We start from the raw sequence: 17,711 nt of genomic DNA on the forward strand, positions 1-17,711 counted from the left end.
ATTTATGTTTTCTTCCTTATAAAGTAGCTCAGAGCTGATTTCTTTTTGCAGACCTATGTTGGGGACATCCTTATTGCTTTGAACCCTTACAGGCCATTGCCCTTATATGGACGTCAGGTATGTGTGATGTTATTATGGAATATACAGCACTAATTTGTATTATTGTTTGACAGGCAGACTAAATCATTTTTTCAATGTGACAGGAGGTTATACATAAATAATATTAGAAATTATCTAGTGCACTATCTCAGCAATATTTGCTGTTGAATATATATGTACATGATCAGAAAGCCTTGAAAAACTGGAAAATCTTCGTCAACATAAATAAAAAGGTGGATTTTCACATTCATTTTTATTCCATTTTGGGATTTTTTGTGTTAGCTTGCCCTGAAAACACAAAATCAAATTGGAGTGGCCTGAACCGTTGTGCAGTTTTTTGTTGAATGTTGGAAGGACGTTCATTTTAAGAATGACAGCAGTTGATGTTGGACAATTTCAGATTTGATTCACCTGCAGTTACATATATGGGGTTGGATGATCTGCTTAGTGGCAAGCAGGATATCTGGGTTCAACCCTGACTCCCATCTTGTTGTATGCAAAATTGGCAAGTTGACATCTTCCTTGTGTTGTACATACTAGGCAACATGCCACATTCCAGCCGCCCCAGTTTCACTGTACTTGCTGTGACTGGGAGGGGTGTCATGTCTTGTGTTTTCTGGGTGTCATGTTTGGTGTTTTCTGGGTGTCATGTCTGGTGTTCTCTCCATGAGGCTTCAGCATATGCATTGTAGACGGGGCATCCTTGGCCGAGGTACGTGGTTAGAACGCCAGCGCAGCACAATGACCCAGGAGCCTCTCACCCATGCGGTTGCTGCGAGTTCAAGTCCAGCTCTTGCTGGCTTTCTCTCTGCCCACACGTGGGAAGGTTTTCCGGCAACCTGTGGATGGTCATAGGTTTCCCCGGGGCTCTACTCGGTTTCCTCCCACTATAATGTTGGCCGCAGTCGTATAAGTGAAATACACAGAGTAGACCTACTATAAATATGTTGATCAGTATCGGAATGTATGCTGAAAGGAGACACTTTTGATCTAGCTGAAATAATGTTGAAACCAGCATCTGACTCTGAGCAAGGACATGCAAATGTAGCATGAAGTGTAGCATGAAGTGTAGCATGAAGTGTTGTTAACTTGTTGTCACAAAACTCTCGTTTTGTTGGAACCATCTGTTGGTGATGTTGAACAGTTTTTCTGCCCATGCCGCGTGTTAGATTTTGTCTTTTCCATGACTACAAAGGATGTGTCCAAAATACAGAGTGGCCAAAGTGGCCGTCCGAAGGCTTAACATTTTCCACTGCAGTGAATGTCAAAAGCAAAGATATTCATTTCATTATGCAAACCTGGTGAACTGATGTCAAGATCAACTCAGGTGATACTGTGAATGACCTAGCTCTAAATGAGTAAAAAACATACCTCTGAACTTTGTATTATTAAAGGACTTCTGCATAACTATGTAAGCCTACAAGTAATACACTGTCCAAAATTACGGGATTCATGCTCTGTTGTTTTTTTCAGTTCTTTTTTTAATTTTGAAGTTGTTGAGTGTATGATGGTGTGCCTTCCATATGCTCACTCCTACAGTATAGCTATTAGTTAGAAATGCATGATCGTTTGCCTTCCATCTGCTCACTCCTACGACAGAGCCATTAGTTAAAAGTGTATGATGGTGTGCCTTTCATCTGCTCACTCCTATAGTACAGCCATTAGCTAGAAGTTCATGATGGTGTGCCTTCCATCTGCTCACTCCTACGGCATAGTTATTAGTTAGAAGTGCACGATCCTGTGCCTTCCATCTGCTCACTCCTGCGGCAGAGCCATTAGTTAGAAGTGCACGATGGTGTGCCTTCCATCAGCTCACTCCTGCGGCAGAGCCATTAGCTAGAAGCGCACGATGGTGTGCCTTCCACCTGCTCACTCCTGTGGCAGAGCCATTAGCTAGAAGCGCACGATGGTGTGCCTTCCACCTGCTCACTCCTGTGGCAGAGCCATTAGCTAGAAGCGCACGATGGTGTGCCTTCCACCTGCTCACTCCTGTGGCAGAGCCATTAGCTAGAAGCGCACGATGGTGTGCCTTCCACCTGCTCACTCCTGCGGCAGAGCCATTAGCTAGAAGCAAACGATGGTGTGCCTTCCACCTGCTCACTCCTGCGGCAGAGCCATTAGCTAGAAGCGCACGATGGTGTGCCTTCCACCTGCTCACTCCTGCGGCAGAGCCATTAGCTAGAAGCGCACGATGGTGTGCCTTCCACCTGCTCACTCCTGCGGCAGAGCCATTTGGCTAGAAGCGCACGATGGTGTGCCTTCCATCTGCTCACTCCTGCGGCAGAGCCATTAGCTAGAAGCGCACGATGGTGTGCCTTCCACCTGCTCACTCCTGCGGCAGAGCCATTTGGCTAGAAGCGCACGATGGTGTGCCTTCCATCTGCTCACTCCTGCGGCAGAGCCATTAGCTAGAAGCGCACGATGGTGTGCCTTCCACCTGCTCACTCCTACAGGATAACCATTAGTTAGAAGTGCATGGTGGTGTGCCTTCCAGCCTATTCTAAACTCAGCTTTCAAAGTCCTGCTTAATGCTTATTGGAGCTTAATAATGACCTAGCTTCTTTGCAGTTTTCATGACTGCATAAAAAAATGTCTGACGTGATTTAAGGCAGTAGATCAAATTTCCACCAATTTACCAGTGCGACTCCTAAAGTTGTAGAAGACAACATCAGGTGTATAATTGTAAAGTGCATACACCTGTAAATTATTAAGTGCTATTTTTTTGACATGCTTGAACAAGAACCCATAGACGTACTCCACACTTATTTTCATTTTATCCTCTGTAGATTCTGTGTACCAGTTGTTACTGGAAGCACTCTGATCTTTTCACATGACTCTGATGTCACTGTCACACCCAGCATTACAGACCTACCCAGATCACCCAGGCCTCGATCACCTGTCTCACCTGTGCATCGGAGTTCAACCTTTTGACGTCACACTTTACCTGTGTGTCACACAGACTTTGCCCTTGGGCGTGGGAATACTGGGTGTGGGTAGTGCTACACTCTCCCTGACTCATAACTGATTAATCACTTCATATATGATACTGCATACTTTTCTGTATCATGACCGGACGCACGGCAAGATAATACGACTTAAAACATAAGTAAGCACCACCTGAATAACTGAGGAAAACTATACCGGGTACCTAACACCATTTTAACTCATGTTTTTGGATATTTTTAAAATGAAATTAAATGCTTTGAAATGTTTGAATTCTAAGGTGGGGTATATTGGCCATGTCAAAAGATTGCATTGCATCACCTTTTGTGTCCATATATTCACCCGCAGGACAAATTGTAGGTTTTTTTTACCTGTGAGAGCTATTCCGACATAAAAAACCATGTTTTTAGAGTGGGGAAATCTTCTTGTGATGTCGCAGATACCCAGTAAAGCCCGCTATAGAATTCAAATAATTTGAGTGCATTTAACTTCTTCACAAAATCTAAAAAGTACATGTTAGAGTTAGACTAAAACTATTTTTTTCGCGTAGTTTTCAGTTTGATGTTCATTACTGTCCATTTTTTCCTTTCTTTATCTTTCTGGTGGGATATCTACATGTAGGTATACATGGTCCCATTTTATCATGAATCATTTATTGTATATACTTAGCACAGGTGAAAATCTAGGATAAAAATTGACAGAAATCAACTCATGTTAGTCAAATTAACTCTGGCAAGTTTATCAGGAAGTATCTTATTTCACTTCTGTCCATATTTGACATGTCTTTTGTACATTACAGTGTACATTGATTTACTGGATGTATAGTGTGGCTGTTTGTTTGACTGTTTGTTTGTCTGTTTGTTTGTCTGTTTGTTTGTCTGATCTGAGGTTATATGATATGACCCATGATGCTGACTTCACATCAGCCAATGTGAGGAAAACTATAATGATCAGTTATAATGATCTGTGCGTTTCTCGCTTGCAGTTGTAGTCTGTTTCTCTTCAGTAAATACAGATGAGTCGTGAGTTCAATCCTGGGCATGTGTATTGTGTTGACCATAATACACGTAGATGTTTGTTATAGAAATATTCATGACAAGAATCATTGGTATACCCCCTAAAACTAACCACTGTCACATAGGTGAACAGTTCTTTAGTATATAATTTTATAAACGACAATTTCAAATTATACAAACTGTGTACATGTGTGTACAGGATATTTATAGAAAAAGTCAGTCAAACTTGCAAGTGATTTTATTTTCAGGTTTGATTTTTTTTTTTTTTGCACTCTTTGATAAGCAGACACTTTAGTCTCCTGCTGAACTGTGCGTGCTGATGACTGCTTGGCATGTTTGCATACACCTGAGTGACAGCTCACCTGTAATCACAGGAGTAGTGTTACCTGCACGCTATGTATGTACGTCCTCAGGAGTACCTCAGGTGTGTCTGGTTATGGAGGTTACACTGTACACTGAGAACATACAGGTATACAGCCTCCAGTACACTGTACATGCATCTAGTCAGGGACATGTTGTATCTTGTTGTCCAAAGGCTGGGATATGGGCTGTTATAACAGGCTATGCCATTTTCAGCAGTCATGCCTATTTACTATGTAGCAGACAGATTTGTTTACTATGAATAAGATGTATTATTATGTTAATTTGGTAAACCAGAGATCCACCTCAAGCAAATCACAGATGCACCTCCGGCAAACCAATGATACACCTCAGGCAAACCACAGATGTTCACCAGGCAAACCACAAATGTACACCAGGCAAACCAATGATACACCTCAGGCAAACCACAGATGTACACCAGGCAAACTAGTGGTACACCTCAAGCAAACTACAGACGTACACCAGTCAAACCAGTGGTACACCTCAGGCAAACCACAGATGTACACCAAGCAAACCATTGGTACACCTCAGGCAAACCACAGATGCACCTCAGGCAAACCAATTATACACCTTAAGCAAGCCACAGATGTACACCAGGCAAACCACAATTAGACCTCAAGCAAACCACAGATTCACAGGCAAATCACAGATACATTTCAGGCAAACCACACATGCACTTCGGACAAACCACAGATACACCTCATGCAAGCTACAGATGCACTTCTGGCAAACCACAAATACACCTCGGACAAACCACACATATGCATATACCCCGAGGCAAACCACACATACAGACAAACCTTGGGTACATTTCAGACAAACAACAGGTACGCCTCAGGCAAATCACAGTTACACCTTAGGCAAACCACAGATGCACCACAGGCACACTTCAGGCAAACAACAGGTACACCTCAGGCACACCACAAGTACACCTCAGCCAAACCACGCATACATGTAAGCCTCAGACAAAGCACAAGAACACTTCAGGCAAACCACAAACACACCTCAGACAAACCACAATTTCTCCACAGACCAACCACACATGGGTCTCAGGCAAACCACAAATACACCTCAGGTGCAATTCTGCCTACGAGCACTGGTGTAGAGAACTGTTAGCCTAAATTGTCAAAAAACAACGCTACCTTGCAATATATCAGTATGCAGTTGAGTGTAGAGCTGTTCTGTGTCTAACAGTACATGTGTGTTTGTGTGTAGACCTACTTAATGTACCCATGTGTAATGTACATATACCTTTGGCCTAGCCAACATAATTATTACAACAGACTGGGGAAACAATTAGCAGTCTAACCCGCCTGGCCTGGCCTGATGTAATTATCATTACCCCCATGTATGTGATGGTGCTGACAGCTTACTACTGTAATCAACAGCCACAGGAAATAAAAATGTAGGCCAGTTTGTATGTTAGAACAATGAGGATTTCACCCATTGTAGGCCGATTTATATGTTAAAACAATGAGGACTTCACCCATTAAATGTAGGCCGATTTGTATGTTAGGACAGTGAGGATTTGTATGTTAGAACAATGAGGATTTGTATGTTAGAACACTGAGGATTTCACCTATTGTATGTAGGCCGATTTGTATGTTAGAACAATGAGGATTTTTATGTTAGCTGTCATTTTAGTTGCTAAAATCAGAATATAATTCTGTGCATATGGTACATGTACGTGTGTCATATGGTGCATGTGTCATATGGTGCATGTGTCATATGGTGCAAGTGTCATATGGTGCATGTGTCATATGGTGCATGTGTCATATGGTGCAAGTGTCTTATGGCATATGTGTCTAACGGCGCATGTGTCATGGTGCATGTGTCCTATGGTGCATGTGTCTTATGGTGCATGTGTCATATGGTGCATGTCATGTGGTGCATGTGTCATATGGTGCATGTGTCATGTGGTGCATGTGTCATGTGGTGCATGTGTCATGTGGTGCATGTCATGTGGTGCATGTGTCATATGGTGCATGTGTCATGTGGTGCATGTGTCATGGTGCATGTGTCATATGGTGCATGTGTCATATGGTGTATGTGTCATGGTGCATATCTCATTGCGGATGTGTTTTATGGCGCAAAACTACATTGGTTGGATTGGCCAGTGCCAGGGCCTCACAAAAAGAACAATTTTTTAAGTCTACACAGAATAATGCCTTCAGAATATGCTAGAATAAACACCTTAGTCATTGCGATGTGGTCAGTAGCTTGCCCCATCACACCTCTGGCTCCTCCCTTTCATGTATAGCACTGACTACCAGGGTATCAGTGAAATGTTTTCAAGCATGGCATTAAACTGTTTGAATCAAATATCTATTAATATTTTCTGTATACCATCGTGACCATGGTCTTATGTCTAGATGCATCTCTGGTCAGTTGACTGGCAAATTAAGTCTTGATGACATTCTATAATGATTAAATTAATAATTACATTATTATGATAAATAATAATGAAATATTGATTAAGGTTTGTGATATGCATATTATACCTCCAATTACTGATTGAAAGTTATTTAAGCTGTATCATAACACTTGTTACATGACATATATCATGACATATGTTACTTGAACTATATCATGACACTTGTTACATGACATATATCATGACACCTGTTATTTGAGCTGTATCATGACACCTGTTACTTGAGATATATCATGCCACCTGTTATTTGAGCTGTATCATGACACCTGTTATTTCAGCTGTGTCATGACACCTGTTACTTGAGCTATATCATGACACCTGTTATTTGAGCTGTATCATGACACCTGTTACTTGAGCTGTATCATGACACCTGTTACTTGAGCTATATCGTGACACCTGTTACTTGAGCTATATCATGCCACCTGTTATTTGAGCTGTATCATGACACCTGTTATTTGAGCTGTATCATGACACCTGTTACTTGAGCTATATCATGACACCTATTACTTGAGCTGTATCATGACACCTGTTATTTGAGCTGTATCATGACACCTGTTATTTGAGCTGTGTCATGACACCTGTTACTTGAGCTATATCATGACACCTGTTATTTGAGCTGTATCATGACACCTGTTATTTGAGCTGTATCATGACACCTGTTGCATTAGCTATATCATGACACCTTCTGCATGAGCTATATCATGACACCTGTTACATGTTAAATGTACATTTATTGGTTAAGATACTGTCTAGCAAATCGACATTACACTGAATAATAATAATAGCACTAGTAATAATGCGAAAAATAATAATAGTACTACTAATATTTCTAATAATAAAACTGCATGTGGGACGGTTAACCAACAACCTCTGGATGGCTGTGAGCCTTCCCCGGGGTCTGCTCTGCCTGGTTTCCTCCTACCCTAATGCTGGTCACTGTCATATAAGTGAAATATTCTTGAGGACGGCATAAAACATCGATCATATAAATAAATAAAATAATAATAATTATAATATGAAGATTACTACTACTGATAACAATGCTTTCAAATGTGATGCTATTACATGTGTGTTTATTACATGTGTTTATTACATGTGTGTTTATTACGTGTGTGTTTATTACATGTGTATTTATGAAGCGTTATTACGTGGCCAGGTAGTGTCACTCCTTGAATCACATCCTCCCTCAAACCCACAGGTGTGCGCACTAGCTCTCACAGGTTAAGCTGTGCAAACAGCATTATACAGTAAATATCCATGTGTTCATGCTAACGCCTTGATGTGTGTTACCGTTCAGAGCACTGCGATACTGCGCCTATGTTTCCCTACAGAGTGTGGGTATTGGAGGGGAATGACGTCACAACACCCTGCATATTAACTGATCACCCAGGGCTGGTTCGATTAAGTTATTTGATAGCTGGTGTATAATGTGGCACACTCTTCATTTTTCTGTTACCACAACAACATATAAAATACTGATTCTACCTCGATGTTAGTTGCGGGCCGTGTACAAATATACATAGTAAGTAGAGCTGACCTTTCAAACAACATTGAGTGTGTTACCCAACACACTGGCCATTACGTTTACCTCCCCCGAGTAATATCATGTCATGCTGTTTAGGCCTATAAATAGAAGAATTTGAGTTTGTTTACTTGTCAGATTTGCTTGTGTGATTTATATAAGGTGTTATGAAAGTGTTATTTCGCACATTTTAAATATATCGCTTCTATATTTACATTTTTGATAGTTTACACTCAGACGTCATGATGGGGCAAAAGAACCATTTTGTTAATGACCTTCCAGTGTGAGCTCAGCGGTATGACATCATAATACATGTACAGTGGAATTTTACATTCCAGCGTCACTAAACGATGATACACAACTTTATGCATACGCAGCTTTGAAATATCTAGGTCGACTGTTATGGAATAAGCTTGCTGTTGATTGGTCTGAAATGGATGACCTCTGCTGAGGGCAGGCAACAGAATGGTAGCATAAAATTTGCCATTTTTCCCACATTTTCTTTATTTTTTTTAGGCTAGAATAGACTTCCTTCATCTTGGTGTTTGTTTTGTAACCTGATACCATTGAACCTTGTTCCGTACCTCGCCAAAATTTGACTGAGAATGAAACATGTTTAGTGGTATCGAGATACACAACAAACACTGCTAGGCAGTGTTAAGGCCTTAAACACACAAGATATAGATGTCAAAATCTAGATGTAGAGAAAGGGTCAAAATCTAGACGTGGAAAGGGTCAAAATCTAGATGTGAAATGGTCAAAATCTGGAAAGGGTCAAAATCTAGATGTGGAAATGGTCAAAATCTAGATGTGGAAATGGTCAAAATCTGGAGAGGGTCAAAATCAAGATGTGGAAAGGGTCAAAATCTGGAAAGGGTCAAAATCTAGATGTGGAGATGGTCAAAATCTAGATGTGGAAATGGTCAAAATCTAGATGTGGAAATGGTCAAAATGTGGAGAGGGTCAAAATCAAGATGTGGAAAGGGTCAAAATCTGGAAAGGGTCAAAATCTAAGTGTGGAAAGGGTCAAAATCTGGAAAGGGTCAAAATCTAGATGTGGAAAGGGTCAAAATCTAGATGTGGAAATGGTCAAAATCTGGAAATGGTCAAAATCTAGATGTGGAAAGGGTCAAAATCTAGATGTGAAAAGGGTCCAAATCTGGACAGGGTCAAAATCAAGATGTGGAAAGGGTCAAAATCTGGAAAGGGTCAAAATCAAGATGTGGAAAGGGTCAAAGTCTGGAAAGGGTAAAAATCTAGATGTGGAAAGGGTCAAAATCTGGAAAGGGGCAAAATCTGGAGAGGGGCAAAATCAAGATGTGGAAAGGGTCAAAATCTGGAGAGGGTCAAAATCTGGAGAGGGTCAAAATCAAGATGTGGAAAGCGAGTTGAAAATATACATGTATTTCATGGCGAAAATAAATCTTAAATCATCAATTCATGTTCATTTCATGAAAATACAGGTAATAATCGACACTTTATATGGTTAAGGTCTTCCTTACCAAAGTATAGCACAATTAAGGTTTGCTAGCCTTTATCAGTGTAAAAAACTATGCATCAAACATCCAAAGTTAATCTACATGTACATTGTATATGCATAAATACTGACACAAATAAGGTACCTCAGGCCTTTATCTTTGTTTTTGAACAGGTGCGAGATTATCTCGCTCCTAGACTTTTGCCAGTCATCTGATAATCACACCTGAATTGATACTCCCCAGATTCTCTGTTAACTTGTATGTCAGGTGTGTGTTTTTAGCACACCTAGATTTTATTTCAGTCTGAACTAGTGTGGTAGCTGGCCTCCAATTCGGAGGTCTGGGACATCCCATTTTGTTTTTTGGAAGATTTTGTTTAGAGTCTTTTCAAAATGTAGAAACGTACCATGACTGCAATATAAATGTATATTAGAATGGGATAAGAATTCTGCAGAGATATTAAATTGTGCGACATGACTCCCCATAATACAGTATATTTTGTATACATTTACATGTAGTCAGTGGTTTACCATCATGGATTTTTCTGTTTTTACAAGTGTTTCATTATACTCACAAAAACAATTCTTCAACAAAAAATATTGAAAGATTGTCTCACAGAAAGGGTTAAAGTTAAGCAGTTGTCACTTCTATTGGAACTATTAAGCAATTATCACTTATATTTGAAATATTTAAGCAATTGTCACTTATATTTGAACTGTTAAGCAATTGTCACTTATATTTGAACTATTAAGCAATTGGCACTTATATTTGAGGAGTTATTTTACATATACATGCCCAGTTTTACATAAATCAATGTCGTTTAGGCGTGTAACTCTGGCTTTGTAGACAGGTACAAAATGTACTTGTCGTTATTAGAAGTTCATTGATGCCTGTCCATCAGTATTTATGATTTGCATATCCTGTGATCACCGAACGTGAACTCAGAAATTACTGCATTTGTGAGTCATACAAGTTTGAACACAGTGTATCACTGCTCTTGATAGGGTTCACCTGTCACTGAGGCATGGTTGTATTATAATGTACCCAGGGATTTGGTAATATGCAAATGATGTAATTTATGCTTATTCATGCAAGTGGACTTCATGAATAGTCATAATGAAATACTGCACTACTTAGTGTACATGCATATGCAATTACTCATGTGCCATATTGGACCACTTGGATGATTTAATATGGTTAGAGCCTGTCTCCCAGTTAAATCTAGACCTGAGCTCTAATGTCATGGTTAGAGAGTCTGTCTCCAAGTTGAATCCAGACCTGAGCTCTATTATCATGGTTAGAGAGTCTTGTCTCCATGTTGAATCCAGACCTGAGGTCTGATATCATGGTTAGAGAGTCTGTCTCCCAGTTAAATCTAGACCTGAGCTCTAATGCCATGGTTAGAGAGTCTTGTCTCCATGTTGAATCCAGACCTGAGCTCTAATATCATGGTTAGAGAGTCTGTCTCCCAGTTAAATCTAGACCTGAGCTCTAATATCATGGTTAGAGAGTCTGTCTCCCAGTTGAATCCAGACCTGAGCTCTAATATTGTGGTTAGAGAGTCTTGTCTCCATGTTGAATCCAGACCTGAGGTCTGCTATCATGGTTAGAGAGTCTGTCTCCATGTTGAATCCAGACCTGAGGTCTGATATCATGGTTAGAGAGTCTTGTCTCCAAGTTGAATCCAGACCTGAGGTCTGATATCATGGTTAGAGAGTCTGTCTCCCAGTTAAATCTAGACCTGAGCTCTAATGCCATGGTTAGAGAGTCTTGTCTCCATGTTGAATCCAGACCTGAGCTCTAATATCATGGTTAGAGAGTCTGTCTCCCAGTTAAATCTAGACCTGAGCTCTAATATCATGGTTAGAGAGTCTGTCTCCAAGTTGAATCCAGACCTGAGCTCTAATATTGTGGTTAGAGAGTCTTGTCTCCATGTTGAATCCAGACCTGAGGTCTGATATCATGGTTAGAGAGTCTTGTCTCCATGTTGAATCCAGACCTGAGGTCTGATATCATGGTTAGAGAGTCTGTCTCCCAGTTAAATCTAGACCTGAGCTCTAATGCCATGGTTAGAGAGTCTTGTCTCCATGTTGAATCCAGACCTGAGCTCTAATGCCATGGTTAGAGAGTCTTGTCTCCATGTTGAATCCAGACCTGAGGTCTGATATCATGGTTAGAGAGTCTTGTCTCCATGTTGAATCCAGACCTGAGCTCTAATATTGTGGTTAGAGAGTCTTGTCTCCATGTTGAATCCAGACCTGAGGTCTGATATCATGGTTAGAGAGTCTGTCTCCAAGTTGAATCCAGACCTGAGGTCTGCTATCATGGTTAGAGAGTCTGTCTCCCAGTTAAATCTAGACCTGAGCTCTAATGCCATGGTTAGAGAGTCTTGTCTCCATGTTGAATCCAGACCTGAGCTCTAATGCCATGGTTAGAGAGTCTTGTCTCCATGTTGAATCCAGACCTGAGGTCTGATATTGTGGTTAGAGAGTCTTGTCTCCATGTTGAATCCAGACCTGAGGTCTGCTATCATGGTTAGAGAGTCTTGTCTCCAAGTTGAATCCAGACCTGAGGTCTGATATCATGGTTAGAGAGTCTTGTCTCCAAGTTGAATCCAGACCTGAGCTCTAATATTGTGGTTAGAGAGTCTTGTCTCCATGTTGAATCCAGACCTGAGGTCTGATATCATGGTTAGAGAGTCTGTCTCCAAGTTGAATCCAGACCTGAGGTCTGCTATCATGGTTAGAGAGTCTTGTCTCCATGTTGAATCCAGACCTGAGGTCTGATATCATGGTTAGAGAGTCTTGTCTCCATGTTGAATCCAGACCTGAGGTCTGATATCATGGTTAGAGAGTCTGTCTCCCAGTTAAATCTAGACCTGAGCTCTAATGCCATGGTTAGAGAGTCTTGTCTCCATGTTGAATCCAGACCTGAGGTCTGATATCATGGTCAGAGAGTCTTGTCTCCATGTTGAATCTAGACCTGAGCTCTAATATCATGGTTAGAGAGTCTGTCTCCATGTTAAATCTAGACCTGAGCTCTAATGTCATGGTTAGAGAGTCTTGTCTCCAAGTTAAATCTAGACCTGAGCTGTAATGTCATGGTTAGAGAGTCTGTCTCCAAGTTAAATCTAGACCTGAGCTCTAATATCATGGTTAGAGAGTCTGTCTCCAAGTTAAATCTAGACCTGAGCTCTAATATCATGGTTAGAGAGTCTGTCTCCCAGTTAAATCTAGACCTGAGCTCTAATGTCATGGCTAGAGAGTCTGTCTCCCAGTTAAATCTAGACCTGAGCTCTAATAGCATGGTTAGAGAGTCTGTCTCCAAGTTAAATCTAGACCTGAGCTCTAATGTCATGGTTAGAGAGTCTGTCTCCAAGTTAAATCTAGACCTGAGCTCTAATATCATGGTTAGAGAGTCTGTCTCCCAGTTAAATCTAGACCTGAGCTCTAATGTCATGGCTAGAGAGTCTGTCTCCCAGTTAAATCTAGACCTGAGCTCTCATATCATGGTTAGAGAGTCTGTCTCCAAGTTAAATCTAGACCTGAGCTCTAATATCATGGTTAGAGAGTCTTGTCTCCATGTTGAATCCAGACCTGAGCTCTAATGTCATGGTTAGAGAGTCTGTCTCCCAGTTAAATCCAGACCTGAGCTCTAATGCCATGGTTAGAGAGTCTTGTCTCCAAGTTGAATCCAGACCTGAGGTCTGCTATCATGGTTAGAGAGTCTGTCTCCATGTTGAATCCAGACCTGAGGTCTGATATCATGGTTAGAGAGTCTTGTCTCCATGTTGAATCCAGACCTGAGGTCTGATATCATGGTTAGAGAGTCTTGTCTCCCAGTTAAATCTAGACCTGATCTCTAATATCATGGTTAGAGAGTCTGTCTCCAAGTTGAATCCAGACCTGAGCTCTAATATCATGGTTAGAGAGTCTGTCTCCCAGTTAAATCTAGACCTGAGCTCTAATGCCATGGTTAGAGAGTCTTGTCTCCATGTTGAATCCAGACCTGAGGTCTGCTATCATGGTTAGAGAGTCTGTCTCCATGTTGAATCGAGACCTGAGGTCTGATATCATGGTTAGAGAGTCTTGTCTCCATGTTGAATCCAGACCTGAGGTCTGATATCATGGTTAGAGAGTCTTGTCTCCATGTTGAATCCAGACCTGAGGTCTGATATCATGGTTAGAGAGTCTGTCTCCCAGTTAAATCTAGACCTGAGCTCTAATGCCATGGTTAGAGAGTCTTGTCTCCATGTTGAATCCAGACCTGAGGTCTGATATCATGGTTAGAGAGTCTTGTCTCCAAGTTGAATCCAGACCTGAGGTCTGCTATCATGGTTAGAGAGTCTTGTCCATGTTGAATCCATGCCTGAGGTCTGATATCATGGTTAGAGAGTCTGTCTCCAAGTTGAATCCAGACCTGAGGTCTGATATCATGGTTAGAGAGTCTTGTCTCCAAGTTGAATCCAGACCTGAGGTCTGATATCATGGTTAGAGAGTCTGTCTCCAAGTTAGATACAGACTTGATTCTATCAACACGCCAGTAAAATAAAAAAATACATGGAGGATTGCACGCTGAACGTTGAATATCACAAAAAGTTTTTAAGTTGCAGGTGAACATGTTTCACATTATGTGGGCTATCATTTCCACCTTTCATGAGAAAAATATTTGATATTCAACCTACAGTTTGCAATATTCTATTTATTATTTATATTGTGACTATATCATGATTTCTGTGTATTGAACAAGTTTGTCTTTTGTATAAGTATAGTGTATCTGTTGTGTCCGTCTCAGCGCAATGACCTAGGAGGCTCATAGCAATGCAGTAGGCCTGAGTTCTAGTCCAGCTCATGCTGGCTTCCTGTCCGGCGTACTTGGGAAGGTCAGCTATGCCCAGTTCCCTCTCACCATGACGCTGACCACTGTCATATGAGTGCAGTATTCTCCAGTAAGGCATTAAACACCAGTCAAGTAAATAAATGAATATGGTATTTGTACAATGTATCCATATATCTGTTATATTTATACTTTGTATGTATCTTTTTTTTATTTACAGATAGCTGAGCAGTATTCTGATGTCACTGTCCATTCCAATCTCCCACCACACGTGTACGCCGTTGCAGATAAGGCGTACCAGACACTGCGTCTGACAGGTGTCAATCAGTGCTGTGTCGTTAGTGGTGAATCAGGGGCAGGTAAGAAAACTTGAGGAGATCATTTAACTTTGTCAGGTTGTACAGGTAATGATTGTCAACATTATGTAACTGCACTGCAGTATTTGTGTCTGGGTTTGAAAAATGCTTTCCTTATTTCTTAATGTTTTTTTATGTTATTTTAATTTCCATTGATTGTAGGTAAAACAGAAACGACAAAATGGCTTGTCCAGCACATTGTGTTCCAGTGCCGCTATCAAAACTCCAACCTACACACAAGGATTATCCAGGTGAGTGATGATAAAATGCTTTGTCTAGCTACAGTACTGCCTGATCCTAACGGTATACTGTACACGCATCATCCACCCATCCTACGCACATCTTGATCGGACGCGGGGTGGATCCTGCACAGAACTTGATCGGATGTGCGGCGGATCCTATCCGAATCTTGATCAGATGTGGGGCAGATCGTGCGCAAATTATACGATCATGTTGGGTGGGCCATGCGCGGATGGTGGCACCATCCTCATTGCATCTTACGCTGATCTTGATCGACCGGTACATGCAGACACGTTTACACCATTTTATGGCACATTAGTCTTTGCCTACACGTTAGCTATAAACATAACACGATGTATCATCAGTTTGCTTACATGGTGACGAGAAAAGTTTTAGTGAATGGTCTATCACTTGGCCAACTCTCATTCATCTAAGCCAGTAAAAGGGTGATCATAGATGGATGGTACACCCATCTTGACCCTATAATCAGCGTGGGTTGTGAACATCTTCCTGTGATATTACGCCCTTCTTACACGAATGTACTGGTTCACATCCCAGCCAGATATATCTTTAGGATCAAGCAGAACTGTGCTGTTATCCAGCGTCACCATCAAAACTCCAATCTTAACAAGCATTATACAGGTGAGTGACCAATTGTCTTGGTTACATCAACACATTTACATGAACATTTTTACACCAAACACATTAATATTAAACATGTTTACATCAAACACATGTACACTCAGCATGTTTACATCAAACACATTTACACTTAACATGTTTACATCAAACACATGTACACTCAGCATGTTTACATCAAACACATTTACACTTAACATGTTTACATCAAACACATTGAATCTCAGCATGTTTACATCAAACACATTTACACTTAACATGTTTACATCAAACACATTTACATTAAACATGTTTACATCAAACACATTTACACTCAGCATGTTTACATCAAACACATTTACACTTAACATGTTTACATCAAACACATTTACACTCAGCATGTTTACATCAAACAGATGTAAACTTACCATGTTCACATCAAACAGATGTAAACTCAGCATGTTTATGCAAACACATTTACACTTAACATGTTTACATTAAACACATTTAACTTAACATGTTTGGATCAACAACATTTACATGAAACATGTTGGAAGTTATGAAGTAAGGTACATGTAGGTATTAAAAAGCTTTGCCTGTTTGTTTCTGATTATAAGTTTTGTTCTGACAACATCCATGAGTTTTTACCAGAATTAAAAGCATATTAATTAACTACAGGTAAATCCTCTCCTGGAGGCGTTTGGCAATGCAGAGACATTGATGAATAGAAACTCCAGTCGCTTTGGCAAATTCATAGAACTCTCCTTCACGCAAGATGGCTCCCTATACAGAGGTGGGTTTAGACAACTTATGTGGGTGAATACTGTGAAAAAATAATTGATAAAACCAGACTTCTCCATTAATTCAGTTATGCAACCTTAAAGTCGGCTAAATGACAGCTCTTGTTGTGTTCAAAACATTGGGTATTGATGTGTTTTAAGAAAAAAGAACGCCATACACACATTTGGATATAAATATCCCCTCCCTCCTTCCTCCAATATAGTGTCAACATGACAGCAGTCGGATAAGAGAAAAATTCCCACATAAACGGCCAAAAAGAAAGTGAAAAAGGATGCTGATAAAGTCATGTTTGTTTTTATACATTCAGCCAAATTGGACGAGTATTTGTTGGAGAAAAGTCGAGTTGTCTCTCAAGGTAAAGATGAGAAAAACTTCCACGTGTTTTACGCCATGTTTGCTGGACTTACCTCCCTTGAGCAGAGAAAATTGGCATTGGAACCTCCTGACAACTACAGGTATTGCTAATCTTAGCCCTAAACTTAATCCTGTTTAAATTAGAAACAAGCATTTAAATTAATTTTCAAGTTTTAACTTAAGTCAAAACTGGTTCATGGAATCATAGAAAGTGTAAATTCCCCAAAATGACAGTATTATAACCTGAATGTACTTAAAGGAAAAGGTCTCCAGAAATCGCAGTAGGCTTCACTAAATAAACCCCTCAAAACTATGCATAAACATGTTTTCATATATTTTTTTAGATTTTTGTGAAAGGAGTTAAAGGTGTTCCAACATTTGAATTCTAGTTATTCTAAATTCTAGAGTTTAGGAACTCTGATGTCACTGGAAGTTTTTTCAACTTCACAACACTGAATGTTGGATTAACACTTTTTACCCAGGAGTAAATGATTACTGAAATAAAATTTCCAAAAATTTCTTCCTTCTGGTTAACAATAGGATAAAAATGATGTGACGTCAGAGTTTCCAGATAACGTCAGTTTGGCTCACAAAGCCCACCGTAGCAGTCAAATATTTGAATGCCTTTCAGCA

At 40.3% G+C, this 17,711-nt stretch overlaps 1 protein-coding gene across 1 annotated transcript in view; it reads left to right on the forward strand.

Annotated features, from left to right (window-relative positions):
- Positions 1-17,711, forward strand: part of LOC135463506 (myosin-IIIa-like) — a 67,079-nt gene that overhangs the window by 11,762 nt on the left and 37,606 nt on the right. Inside the window, exons 3-7 of the mRNA XM_064740765.1 lie at positions 52-117; positions 14,930-15,068; positions 15,228-15,316; positions 16,602-16,716; positions 17,032-17,179. Coding sequence (XP_064596835.1) covers positions 52-117; positions 14,930-15,068; positions 15,228-15,316; positions 16,602-16,716; positions 17,032-17,179 — 557 coding nt within the window. The remainder of the gene's footprint in view (positions 1-51; positions 118-14,929; positions 15,069-15,227; positions 15,317-16,601; positions 16,717-17,031; positions 17,180-17,711) is intronic.

The sequence above is a fragment of the Liolophura sinensis genome, chromosome 3 (assembly GCF_032854445.1).
Source record: "Liolophura sinensis isolate JHLJ2023 chromosome 3, CUHK_Ljap_v2, whole genome shotgun sequence".
Taxonomy (NCBI): Eukaryota; Metazoa; Mollusca; class Polyplacophora; order Chitonida; family Chitonidae; genus Liolophura; species Liolophura sinensis.